At 58.2% G+C, this 12945-nt stretch overlaps 2 protein-coding genes across 2 annotated transcripts; one reads left to right on the top strand and one right to left on the bottom strand.

Annotated features, from left to right (window-relative positions):
• Positions 1-6567: 6567 nt before the first annotated feature.
• LOC148044228 (uncharacterized) lies at positions 6568-7802 on the top strand. Its single transcript, XM_087720912.1, has one exon. The coding sequence runs from the start codon at positions 6568-6570 to the stop codon at positions 7717-7719; it is 1152 nt and encodes a 383-aa protein (XP_087577038.1). The 3' UTR covers positions 7720-7802.
• Positions 7803-7956: 154 nt separating this feature from the next.
• Positions 7957-12057, bottom strand: HPX (hemopexin). Its single transcript, XM_014068844.2, has 9 exons — positions 11921-12057; positions 11607-11683; positions 10991-11217; positions 10680-10833; positions 10339-10551; positions 10019-10135; positions 9590-9720; positions 9202-9346; positions 7957-8255 (listed from the first exon to the last, which is right to left on the bottom strand). The coding sequence occupies exons 1-9, from the start codon at positions 11983-11985 to the stop codon at positions 7972-7974; spliced, it is 1413 nt and encodes a 470-aa protein (XP_013924319.2). The 5' UTR covers positions 11986-12057; the 3' UTR covers positions 7957-7971.
• Positions 12058-12945: the final 888 nt, after the last annotated feature.

Genomic DNA, 12945 nt, shown 5'->3' with positions numbered 1-12945 from the left:
TGTTTTTCAAATCCTTAAAGGCCAAGTTTGAGGGTCGCAGCACTGTTGAGAAGTTATTTGGAAAATCGTCACTCAACGCCGACAAGGGGCTCGTTTGTTCCTATGAAGTATCTTTGTTGATAGCAAAATGTGGCAAACCTCACACTATCGGAGAAACGCTGATTTTTACCAGCGGTGAAAGAGCAATAGCAATAGCAGTTAGACTTATATACCGCTTCATAGGCCTTTCAGGCCTCTCTAAGCGGTTTACAGAGTCAGCATATTTGCCCCCAACAATCCGGGTCCTCATTTTACCCACCTCAGAAGGATGGAAGGCTGTGTCAACCCTGAGCCGGTGAGATTAGAACAGCCAAACTGCAGAACTGCAGTCAGCTGAAGTAGCCTGCAGTGCTGCATTTAACCACTGCGCCACCTCGGCTCTAGAGATTGTTGCCACCATGTTGGGGCCCAGCGCAAGCACTTTCACGCAATCAATTCCTTTGAGCAACAATGTTCCAGTTTGAGTTTTCGGCTTCGTTTTCGAATTCTTCTTGTGCTCTATAAAACATTTTGTGTGTCTCTTTGTATTGTACTTTTTTAGCATCCAGTTTGATATTATATTTTCTCGGTTTTATGGTTTCAATTTTCTTTGTGTAAACTTTTTGTGTAGATATATATATTTCTTCAGTTTAAGGCATTAAATTTGTCGCTCTGATTTTTGTTGCTTTCCTTCTGTAAAAAAATTCTCTGTGTCTTTTTAACCCTTTTTACAGTGTGCATGAATATATATTTTCCTCAAATATTAATTTAGTTTAAGAGTTTTCATTTTGAAATTCTTAGTTCCTGCATTGCGGTTTGTTCTAATGCCCTTTTTATATTTCTTTTTGAGTCTTAAAATTCACTTGTAATTAAATCATTAAATGTTACTGGTTTTTTTCAGGCATTTCATTTTCTTGCAATTGAATTTTGTTTTCAGTGGCCGTTGCATTTAAGTGTCTTGAATAAATAAGATAATAATGAAATACTTGTATCACAAAGTTTGGGAGTAAAGTGATGGGTGGCATCAGAATTTTTCACACAGTTGAGATATGGGAAAAAGACTTGAAATAAATTATTTACATCGATACGTCCTGATGACAATTTTAAAGAAAACAAAAAATGTGTTTGCATAAATTGGAGAATTATCTCCCTGTGTTGTGATTGAGAGGTTATGTTGGGGGAGGGGGGCAGTGATAACTTCCTCAATGGCTCAAGGGGGCGATTCTTTCAAAAGGGTTAAGAACCGCTGGACTAGAGGACCTACAAGGTCCATTCCAACTCTGTTATTCTGAATGGAAGGGACCTTGGAGGTCATCTAGTCCAACCCCCCCCCCAAGCAGGAAACCCCACACCATTTCTGACCGAGGGCAGCCCAGTCTCTTCTTGAGAGCCTCCAGGGATGAAGCTCCCACAACCTCTGAATGCAACTTCTGTTCCATGGGTTGATTGCTCTCCCTGTCAGGAAATTCCTTACTTCCAGGTTGAATCTCTCCTTGATCAGTTTCCATCCATTATTCCTTGTCTGGCCTTCGGATGCTTTGGAAAACAGCTTGACCCCCTCCTCTCTGTGGCAGCCCCTCAAATATTGGAACACTACCATCCTGTTGCTCTATAAGAATGCTATTTGATATGTTTTTCTTATTGATAAGCTTTCAGAAAAAATACAGCATAGAATATTGTTATAAATGTGTTATGGATAATGGGTATAGCAAGATATGTGTCAATATATTGTATCTAATAAACTCCTATAATGAAAAGGTATTTGGGTGTAAATATATAGAACTGTGTCCAAATATGTATTCCATAATGAATAGAAATTGCTCAAATATCCCTTCACTGGCTTTAGAATTCATCTGGCACCAACATTTATAGCCGATTGCCTTGAATAGTGAAACCTGCAACAAGAGAAGCTGTGCTAAATAGATGTAATGCCTCCAGCGTTAAATGCCAAAGCTTCTGATTAGCCCCATGCTAAACTCTTCATTGCTGGCACAATCTCTTCTTTTTCTCTGGAGGTGAAAGGCTGAACCTCTAGAGAAGCATTCTGAGGCAGTGGAAATCCTTCTCTTGGTCAGGCAAGGCATACCAAGAGAGTCCCTTCAACGGTTCACTGCGTGTTTTAACTTCCAGATCCTTCGTCCTCTTGGTTGCTCTTCTCTGCACTCTCTCTAGGATCTTTTCTCTGTCCCCGTGACCAGAGTTCCCAGCGTGACCCCACCAGCGCAAGGACAAAGGGGGTGCTGTCACTTCACATGAACTTGATGCTCTCCCTCTGTTGATGCAGCCCAGGTCTGGCTTGGCTTTTTTGGCTGCTGCAGCAGACGGCTGGCTCCTACTTGTGGCTGGGACCCCCTGATCTCTCCCGCAGTTACCCCTGTTGAGCCCAGCGCTGCCTATTCAGGGCCTGGCTTTTTTCCTTCCTTTGCTTGCTTTTTTGCCCAAGTGGCAGGACTTTTCTCCCGACTGGGCTGAGCCTTGTTGGTTAGGGCTCAGTGCTCGAGACCCTTGTGAATCCTGAGTCTTTCTTCCACGGGGTTAGCAAGCCCCAATTCTAATCCTGGGGTGTGTAAACCATCTGGCCTTGGTGACTGGAACTCATCTCAAGTACAAACGTGTTTTCTTAATGTTTTGCCTGTTTTTGGCTTTTCTCTTTTGTCTCCAACAATTTTGGAGGTTATGTGTTTTTGGTAGGTTAGGCTGTTTTTTCCCCCCTTTTGTGTAAAAAAAGGCGCAAAGAAGAAACCAACCAGTTCTGCCTTCTCCCTGCTGCCCGTCACCTTCCTTGATTTCCTTCTTACTCCTTACATTTGGGAAAGAAAATGTTATTTTGGGCATTTGTTGCAAGTTTTAGCTCATTCTGTATCTTAGCTTTCCTGAAACCCTCCCTGCAGATTTCCTGTCCCCCCCCCCTATTCCCCCCCCTCACCGGGCCTCCCATTCCCCCCCCCCCGGCCTGTGTGCCCACCTGGAAGGGTCTCCCTGCCGATACTTTGTTCTAGTTCTGGGCACCTCAGTCCAGTTTTTACGCTTGTGCTTTTTATTATCCCTCGTTTTCCCAGAGCAAACCTTCCTTTCTTTCCCTGCGGTATTGTTTCTGCTTGGGCCTTCGTTTCTCAGAGCTTCTCCAGTATCTCGTTTTCCCCTTGAGGATTTCCATGGACAGAATCCTTCCGATTCCCGCTCTCGGTTTGCTGAAGTCTTAACGTCTGACGTTGTTCAGTTACCTAGGATTATATCATGGTGAATGCTAGCATGACGTGGCCACTCTCCCCCAAGGTGACTTCCACACCTCGTATCATTTCACCTCGGTTAGTAAGGATTGAGTGCAGCTGACCCTCCGGCTCCTTTCTCTACCTTTTGGGGAACAGGAGCCGTCAACCAGGCAGGCCGGGAGCCTCTTTGGTCTGCCACTCGCTGTGGAGGGAGTGTCTTTCCCAGCTGATGTCAGGGCAAAATCCCCATTGCTGGAGTGGCAAGTTTCTTGCAGCCCCTGGTTTAACCGTATAGCAAAAGGTCCATCTATTTCCTCTGCCTGGTTGGGTGGCTTGTGCTACATACGTCATTCACCCCCCCCGAGGCATTTAAGGCTTCGGGTCGCCCCTCCCGCCCTCCTCCAGTTTTGGGAAAGAAAGTTATGCCCCTGGCCGCACTGGGGCAAGGGCACAGGAGTGGCACTCATTCCTGCAGGCAATGAGGGTACCTGGTCTGTGCCACTCTAGCTGCTGCTAAACATGATGGACATCCAGCTCACCCACCCATCGCCCGGGGTCCCCGGAGGCCTCTTGCCCACGGCCAGGGGACTCCCCTGGGGCCACAAGCCAATAAAGGAGCACCCTTGGCGAAGGGGAGGGGGGAGCGTCTACAGCAACTACCATGGAGCGAAGAATGAAACTTTTGAAAATGCCCACCTAGGGCTTAAAATGGGCATCTTGGCAGAAGAGAAGCAATGTGTGCAACAGAGAAAGGCGGGAGTTCAGTTGCTGAGGATATATTGCAAATGATAAAACAATAAAATGAAATAGCGCTAGTAATGTTTTATGTACTTAAAATAAAATCACGTTTGAATTAAAAATCCATAAAACGCCCTGAAGTTCTTCATTTAGTCCTTCGAGAGGAAGCAGAAGGGAAGCAGGAGAGAAAGCAGGATGCCAGGCTGTGGCCCAGGCAGGAGGGCTCAGGTATGACACATCTTGCAGGTCTGCATGCCAGGCTGGGCAACCGGCTGTTTAGCCTTCGAATCCTGGGCCAACTTGAGAAGGGTGCCACTCCAACAGCGTCCTTTGCAGCCATGGCCGCTATGATGCTCTGAGGGGCTAAGAGGGTGAGCCTCAAAGCGCCCTGGGTGCCAAGTGCAGCGAGGAAGGCACTCAACAGGCAGGGGCAGGGGACCAGCGAGAGGAGCAATGCAACAGCCCCCATCTTATGCCACTTTGCACCATCAATTTCTCTCTCCCCGAGATCGTGCAAGCGCGACGCCATGTGCAAGAGAGCACTAGGAGGGAGACAAGGCTGCTCCCCCCCCCAGGTCACAGCTGGGTCCTCCCAGCCGGCAACTGCACCCTCTTTCTCCAGCACTGGCAAAGGGGCTCGGGTCTTGTGCACCTCCAGAGCCCATGGCCTCCTGTGCCAGAGTCCACGCCTGCCAGTTAACACCCACCTCCCTGCAACTTCCCCCTTGGCCTTCTGGCTGGCCGTCTCCTAGTGCAGTGAAAGAGAAGGTTCCACGGAGGGGGCACGGAGCTGCCTCTGGGGCTGTGCTCAGGCAGGGCGGGCATCTCCTTTCAACGGGGCCAAGTGGACCAGAGCAGCTGGGCACTGACCAGCCAAGCAAGGCAAACTCAGGAGCCTTCAGAGCTTCAAAAACTGGCATGCAGCCCCCCCCCCGCTTCCTCAGGGGTGGGGAGGGGGCCTCAGAAAGGGACAAGACAGAGCCAAATAAACAGGACTCCTCCCTCCCAGGAAGAGAGCGGGGCAGAGCCCCCTAAGCACAGGCTGTTTGAGAGGTTCAAGAAGCCTCAACCAGCAAAGCCACCCACAGGCAGAAAACGGAGGTGGGAAACTCCTAAGAGAAGGCATGCCGGTCACCTTCTCTCCAGAACTACACCTATCCTCCTCCCTTCCCCCCCCCAGAGAATGTGGAGGGGGTCCAGGTGGGTGAGGCCCAAGCCAAAACCACTGAGCACGCGGCTCAGGTGGGCGGGGCCAAGATAAGGTGGGGATTTATTAGGGACGCTACAGGTGCCAGCAGGTGCCCAGTCCAGGTGGAAGCTTGCAAGAGCCAAGCCAACAGGTAAGGCTAAGGCAGACCCCTCCCCAGCCCAACCCCCATCTGTGGCATCTCTGAGGCCATTGGCAGGGAAGGAGGCAGGCGGAATCCCAAGGGAAGCCCTGAGAGGGGGGAGGTTAGGAAGGGGAAGCTCCCTGCCCCAGGGGGTCCCACTCTTGGCTCCCTTGCGCTTGAGGAGGGGGCTTTGGGTTATGAGCAAGCTGTCCACTTCCCCCACCCCCACCCGATGGGGGTTGACCCACCAGGCCAGCCTATGTATCCCTGGGACTGCATGCTGGGGGGGGGGGTGTACAGGCTGACCAAGATGAAAACCCAGTTTCTTCTGAGCCATCTTGACAGAGATTCGCCCCCCCCCCCGGCCCTGGGAACAGGCCGCCCTGCCCCTCTCCCCCCATGCCCAGCTGACCCCTGGCAGGATTCAGGAGGCGAGCCAGGCCCTCGGTGCCCTTGGCAATCTCACAGCACAGGCCGGGAGGGCGGGCCTCTCCTCCCCTTGCGGCCAACTGCCTGCCTCCCCTGGAGGGCAGCGCAAGGGCAGGGTGTGCGGAGGACAAGTCCTGCCCAGGCTCCCAACAGAGCCACAGCGCTGGCCGGACCTGGGGCAGCTGTGCCCCTCCGTCCTCCTCCTCCTCTCTGGCCCCGGGGGGGGGGGAGGCAGAGTTCCTGAGGTGGTCACCACCCTGGTCACCCCGAGGAGGAGCTCAGTTCAGCCGGACTTGCCTTGTGCTCTTGGGGGTCATCAATGAAGTGGTAATAAGTAGCCACCACCTGTCTCCGCTGAGGCCTGGGGAGGCTCCCGTTCAGGTTGAATGCGGAGAATCAAAGGGGTTTTGGTGTCCCACGAGGGAGGGGGGGGGCTTTCCCGCCTCTTCCCTTTCTGCCCCTTTTGCACCCACCCACCCCCTTAGCCCCCCCCGTGGGGCCCTGAAGCCAACCAATCCTCTCAGCAGCAACCTGGTCTGCTCCTTTCTGACCGGGGGGGGGGGCGCTCTGGGGTGACTCTGCCGCCACGGAGCCCTCCAAAGCCCCCTGGCCCAGGCCTTCCACAGCCAGAATTCCCCCGGGGGCTTCCAGTGAACGGGCCAACTAGATCCTCCCCACACGAGTCCGAGCGGAAGCTCAGTCAGGGAGTTGGGCTCCTGGGGGAAGGAGCGAGACCCGCAGCGATGACTGCCTGGCTGGAGGGGGGTGGGAGGGTGTCCCGGGCTCCAGCCCCTGGTCCGCTGAGCCCCCCCCCCCCGTCTCTCCTTGCAGGACGCGGCATGGCGCTCTTCTCCCAGTGCCTGGAGCCGGTGGGCTTCCTGCAGTCGCTGCGCTCGCTGGCCCTGGGGGTCGTGTCCCAGCTGCAGGGCTCGGCCAGCGCCGAGGAGCTGGCTTTCGTGCGCAGAGAGGTGGAGCTGCTGGAACGCGAGCTGGCGGCGGGGCCGGGGCTGCTGGAGGAGGGCGGGCTGGACGCCTGCGAGGACTGCGTGGCCGCCGTCTTCGGACAGCTGTGCCTGGCAGTGCGGGCGCCGCCCGCCGCCGCGCCGCCGGAGATGGAGCTCTTCGCGCAGGGCTGCGCGCGAGACAAACTGGAGCGCCGCCTGCTGGTCCTGTGGCGCCGCCTGCAGGGCAACGCCGCGCTGACCCTGCAGCGCCCCCTGCTGGAGCAGGCCGTGCAGCGCCACCGCCCGCGCCGCCCGCAGATGGCGCTCTTCTGCCAGAAGCTGAACGCCGTGCTGGGCGCCGGGCTGCTGTGCCTGCTGTGCCAGGCGGGGCTGGGCAAGCGCGACCCGGCGCTGCTGCTGGGCGTCTGGGACCCGCGCGTGGCCGCGCTGCACAAGCGCATGAAGGAGGCGCTGGGCCAGTGCAAGGGCTACTTCCGCCAGCAGGCCCAGGAGGACGTGGAGCGCGCCCTGGAGCAGGCGGCCTCCCCCGACCCGGCTCAGCTGGCCGCCTCGCTCCTGCGCCGGCTGGAGCAGAGCTTCGACTGGCTCTGCTGGGCCGTCATGGCCTGGCGGGCGGAGGGCGAGGCGGAGGGCGAGGAGGAGGAGGCGGGCGGCGGGGAGGTGCTGGCCCAGGGCAACTTCGTGACGGCGCGGGACGGTGCGGGGCTCCGCCTGGTGGCCTGCTACCGGGAGAACCCCTCGGCCCTGGACAGGGCTCGCACCAACCAGCTGATCGGCGAGCTGGAGTGGAAGCTGCCCAACCCCCCGCCCGAGGTCTACGCCAGCCTGGAAGCCGAGCCGGCCCGCGCCCGCGGCTACCTCGCCCGCCGCATGCTGCAGAAGCTGGCCGAAGGGCTGGGGCCCGGCGTCTCCCTCCTGGTGGTGCCGGGGAAGCTGGAGATGAAGAGCAGCTTCCCGCTGGCCGCCAGCCTCCTGCACGAGTACCACCACCGCCTGGCCTCGGGCACCGTCTGCATCTTCGCCTAAGCCCAAGAAGCCAGGGGGCTCCCGCGGCCCCAGCTGCCTAGCGGCCGACTCAACAGCCCGCAATAAAAGCCTGTTCTCCCGAACCCGACTCGTTTTGCCCTTCCTGCCCACCCGTCTCATCCGCGCGTCTTGCTCGAGCCCGCACCCGTGCTGCTCTGCGGCGCTCCCTGCCGAGGGGCCGACACACACACAACACACCCCATAGTCAAAAACAAACGGGGCAGAATCGGCACCACGGCTGAGACAAGAGGTTTATTGAGGCTGGTCTCCGGGGCGTTGCCCTCCCCGGGGAGGATGCGGGGGAGCTCCGGAGGGAGAACAGCGGAAAAAGACGGCCGCCGTGTTCTGGGCCGGCGCCGGGATGGTAGCAGTCGCCAGCTGAGCCACGTCCGGATACTGGTGGAAGTCAGCCCCCACGAACAGGAAGACACCCTTGGTGGTGCAGATGGCGCTGTCCACGCGTGGGTGGGGGAGGAGGTGGGATGGCCCTGGGCGACGAGGACTCTGCAGCAGGTCAATCGGCTGGATGCGATTTCCTGGGAGGGAGGGAGGGGGCATGTGGTCAGTGGGGGCCTTCATCTGGGATGCCAGGCTGGGTGGGGGGTCCCCATGTCTTCCCCTGACTTTCGTGCCCCCCTTTCCCTTTCTCCAAAGCCCCTCCTTCACTCATCTGTTTCCTTTCTGCTTCATTGCACACACACAGACCCCAATCTAAAACATGGATGGGATCTGGCTCAGCCCCAAGAAGGATTTCCAGGGGTTTATTTATTCTTATTTTATATTTAGTTTGTCACAGATGTACGAGATGACGGGTAGAAACATGAACATGGACATGAATGCAGAAAAAGGGGATGAATAAATGGGGACAACAGGGCAGGGACGGAAGGCACACGCTGGTGCGCTTATGCCCGCCCCCTTAGAGACCTCTTGGGAATGGGGTGAGGTCCACGGTAGGCAGTTTGAGGTTAAGGTTATGGGGGTCGGAGGGTGTAACAACAGAGTCAGGTGGAGCATTCCAGGCGTTGGCCACCCTGTGGCTGAAGTCGCATTTTTTGCCACTGAGTTTGGAGCGGTTGACCTTGAGTTTTTATCTATTGTTGTATTTTTGCGGTTGAAGCTGAAGGAGTCGTTGGCAGGTGGGACGTTGTAGCAGACAATTTTGTGTACTACGCTTAGGTGGGACCTAAGGTTGACAGAGGGCTGCACCTCCCTGTCGCTTCCCGGTGTTTCCCCGGTGGAGGGCACGGTTTCAGGGCAATACCTGGCAGAGGGGCCTCTCCACCTGCCTTTTGGGTTAGGACTAGAATTAAGGTCTTTGGGTCTTGTCTCCTTCTCTAGCCCATCAGAGGCCACTTGCAGTACAAACCCCAGACTGCTTGGAAGTTTAAGTGGTGTCGGGGCCTAGCTAGACCGAGAAGGGATGGGAGGGTTTGCCCTCTGAGCCCCCTTGCCAAGAAAAGTCACCCCCTCTTGGTTGCGCACCTTGGATGACGAAGAGCTCCGAGGAGTGAGGGCAAGTGAAGGCAGCATCTGCTTGGGACACGCCCAGCTCCTCCACCAGGGGCCGGGGATAGCCCTCCACCCGGCTGTAGCCGTGCTCAGCTCTATAGATGAGAACCTGGGAGCCCTGCAGGGAGGCCGGAGAGAAAGGTCAGCTGTGGAGCCTCAGATGCCCCCCCACCCCCCGCCCCAGTTGACCTTCGGGGGCTGCCACCCCCCAAGACGCCCTGCTTGCTGTCCCATGTTCTGTTCTGTGGCTCTGGTGGTGGCCCACCGTTCGCCTGCCCACCCCTAAGGGAGCGCCCTGCGATGGGGCAGAGCCCCGGATCTTTGGAAGGACATTAAAGTCCAGCCTCCCTTGGCAGCTCACCTGGATGAAGTAGAGCTTGTCTGCCCAGCTGAAGGCGGCGTCCACCTCCCCCTCCAGCCCTGACCAGGTGTGGTTCAGAAGCCAAGCGTGCAGCCCATCTCGCACAGAGTCCACCCGGAAGTAATGGCCGCCTGAGTGCGGGAGGAGAGCCGGCAGCAGTTGGAGGCCCCAGCAGCCCTTGGCTGAGGGGCCCCCAGGACGAGGGCCCCCAGCCCAGCCCTCCCCTGGAAGCGGAGACTGGCCGTCTCGTGCCCCCTGGCTGGGCCGCACAGCACCCGGACCAGGGTGACCTTAACTCCCAGCCTTAGCGCTATCTCAGCCCAAACTCCCCCACCTCCCCCACTACACTCCCTGACTGGGGGTCCGCTAAGCTGCCCTTTGCAGAACACAACATTTCCCCTGCCACCCGCCTCTGGCCTGCTGGCTTACCGCGAAAGGCATAGATTCGCCCAGGATCGTCAGAGGAGAAGGCCGGGAAAGGACGCCCACTGCAGGCGTCGAAGGTGCTCCAGAGCGTGCTGTTCCTCCGGGACTCCCTCCCGTGGCCTGTCAGGGTGCAGGGCAAGGCAGTGAGGCAGAGGCTACCGCTTGGCTCCCAGCCAGAAAGAGCAACACCCCCCCCGCCTCCTCCTTCAGGGACCAGGACTGAGCCCCAGACCAAAGTTTTCCTGCGCCCCTCCTTCTCTTGCAGGCCCGGCCCCTGTCCTGGGCTCAGCGGTGTCTTTCCCAGTAGCCACGAGGGGACCTACCTCTGCCAGGGCAGCGCATGAAGTAGTCTCGGGCATCCAGCGGGTAGTGGGGGGGCACATCACCCCGCAGCGGATCAAAGCGCAGGAAGCGGATGCCTTGGAAGCAGTAGTAACGCTCCAGCCAGCGCACGGCTGCGGTGCAGTTGGAGACGGCTGGCCAGTCACGCCGCTTCACCGCCTTTGTTCTCAGGTCGTAGGTGAACACATTTGGGGCTGCAGGGAAACGGCGGGTGGGTCAGTGCAGGAGGAGGCTGGGATGGGAGCCCAGGGGAGGGGCTGCAGCAGCCACCCGAGCGAAGGAGCAGCCGCACAGAGACCAGCCTGGCGGGAGCCTTTCTTACCCTTGAAGAACATGATGGTCTCGGACGGGCATTCCTTCGGATGGCATTCCACGGCCGCGTCCAGGTCGGCTGGGATGCCCGGGAACTCCTGTTCAATCAACTTGGGGTAGCCGAGTCTCAGCCTCCCTTCATGGTACGCCCAGACCTTCTTGCCCTACGAGGGGATAAAAGACGGCCATTTCGCCTAGCCCCCTCCACCACCCGCCCATGCCCTGGACGCAGCTCTGCCTAAGCCAGCCAGCCCCTCGCTGCCACGGCCTTCCCGGTGGCCCCAGCTGCCCCTCCAAAGCTCGCCTGCGAGTTGGCAGCACCTGGAAGAGCAAAACGTTGTCGTGAAGGCCGTCTGGGTGGTCGTGGTAGTGGATCCGCAGGGCTGCGTCGACGGGGCCTCGGATCTCAGGCCAGGAGTCCTCTATGGGCTGCGGAGTACCTATGAAGCCCTTCCAGACCAAAGAGCCTTTGAAGAAGACCATGGTGCCCATCTCGTCCAGCGTGACAGCGTCAAAGCCCTCCTCGTCCGCACAGCGCTGTATTAACTCTGGACGCAAGAGTGGAGGTAGCAGTGACACACCCACCCTTCAGTGATGGTCCCCTCCTCAGGAGCCCCTCCCAGCCTGTTCTGCAGGCTCATTTCCACAGCATCCCCCCCCCTCTGCCCCCCCCCCATCCGCAGGACTGGGAGACTCCTCTAGTTGAGGGTGGGAATCAAAAGTCACAGAAGCTCCCTCCTCCCAGCCCCACTTCCTCTGGCCAGTCCTTAGTGCTCCCCTGGCGGAAGACTTCAGGGTGGGGTGCAAAGGGCCCCCTAGGGAAGCCCTCGTCCCTCTCCTTTCCCCAGGGAAGGAGAGGGAGATTTGGAGCGGGCAGGTGGGATCCAGCAAAGAGCAGCTTGCAGGCTCTCTTCCGCCCAGAGGGCAGCTCACCCACCAGTGCTGTTGGCTGGAGGCTCCGAGCCCAGGTGATGCCAGGTGCCGGCTGTCTTGTTGCCATGGCCGCCGTGTCCCCTGTCAGAGAAATCCCCCCCCATTAGTGTTTGGTCTTTCAGGGGGCCCCTCTCACGACCCCAGGGCCAAAAGGGATTCCCAGCCAGATCCTGGCTCAAGGGCCCCACTACAAGTCCCATCACTCAGGGAAAACGGATGGTCCCCTGAGCACCAAGGCAGAGAGCCCAGCCCCCGGCCTCTTCCAAGGACTGGGCTTGTCCCCTCCTCCCTGTGCCCTCCCGGTCCACAGCCACTCACAAGGGGTGGGTTCCCACCAGCACCAGGGCCCAGCTGAGGCAGAGCGCTGCAGAGAGGACACCCATGCTGCTCCACTGCCGGCCCAGCCCTGCTGCCCGGCCTCTTATATCAGGGCAGCCAGATGTTTCCCAACAGGGGAAAGCACCCAGCGCATTGCTTAAGCCGGGCCACCCCTTGCCCCCCCCCTTGTGGCTGCTCCTCCCTAGAGGGCGGTACACCCCCCCCTCCAAACCCAGACCTTCCCCCCACCCCAGGCTGCCCAGCTGAGTTGGATCTGCTGCTAAAATCTAGAGTCAGTTCCCACCACCACCAGCAGCAGCAGCAAGAAAAGGTCAACCTGGCTGCTGGGCCTCTCTCAATGGAGGGGTGAAGCTGAGCCACCCCCACCCGGCAGCCCCTGTCCTGAGCCACCCCAGGGCTACTACAAGAGGAGATGCAGAACCCTGGGGGGAGGAAGCTGGGCGGGGGGGGGGGGGGCAGAGGCTTCCTTGGGCTCAGCAGCCCCATTGAGTGGGAGGTCTGGAGGGGGGCAGGGGCCTCGTCTGCTCCCTTCCCCAACCAGCCCAGCTGGCCCAGGGCAACAGCCGGAGGGACAGGCTCTGCATACCTGCTCTGTGTACACAGCGGACAAGAGCCCAGGCTCAGGAATGCCCCTGCCGCCCCTCCCACCCACCCACCCCCTCGCTCCTCTCCCCCCAGCTGAAGCCTTCCAGAAAGTGACCCCCCCTCCGCCCCCCCCCCCAGAATCTCTGGGTGGGCAGCCCTCCCTGGAAGGGGGCTGTCTGCTCTGGGCAGGGAAGGATCCAGGCCCAAACCTTGCAAGTTTTCCCTTCCATGGGAGCGAAACCAGAAATCTCCCCGCCCAGCCTCTTCTTCAGAACCCCCCCCGTGATGGAGCACCCCTTCCTTCTGGTGGCGGGCCGTTCCACTGCTCGCTTGTTCCGTCAGGAAATTCCTCCTTCCTTTCTACCTTGGGCCTCTCTTTAATGACATTCCACTTGTGGCTTCTTGTCCTGCCCTCAAGT

Source organism: Thamnophis sirtalis, unplaced genomic scaffold (genome assembly GCF_051295495.1).
Source record: "Thamnophis sirtalis isolate CommonGarterSnake01/CBP01778 unplaced genomic scaffold, rThaSir2_p1.2 scaffold_8, whole genome shotgun sequence".
NCBI classification, from domain to species: Eukaryota; Metazoa; Chordata; class Lepidosauria; order Squamata; family Natricidae; genus Thamnophis; species Thamnophis sirtalis.
This window is presented reverse-complemented; position numbering and strand designations above follow the sequence as displayed.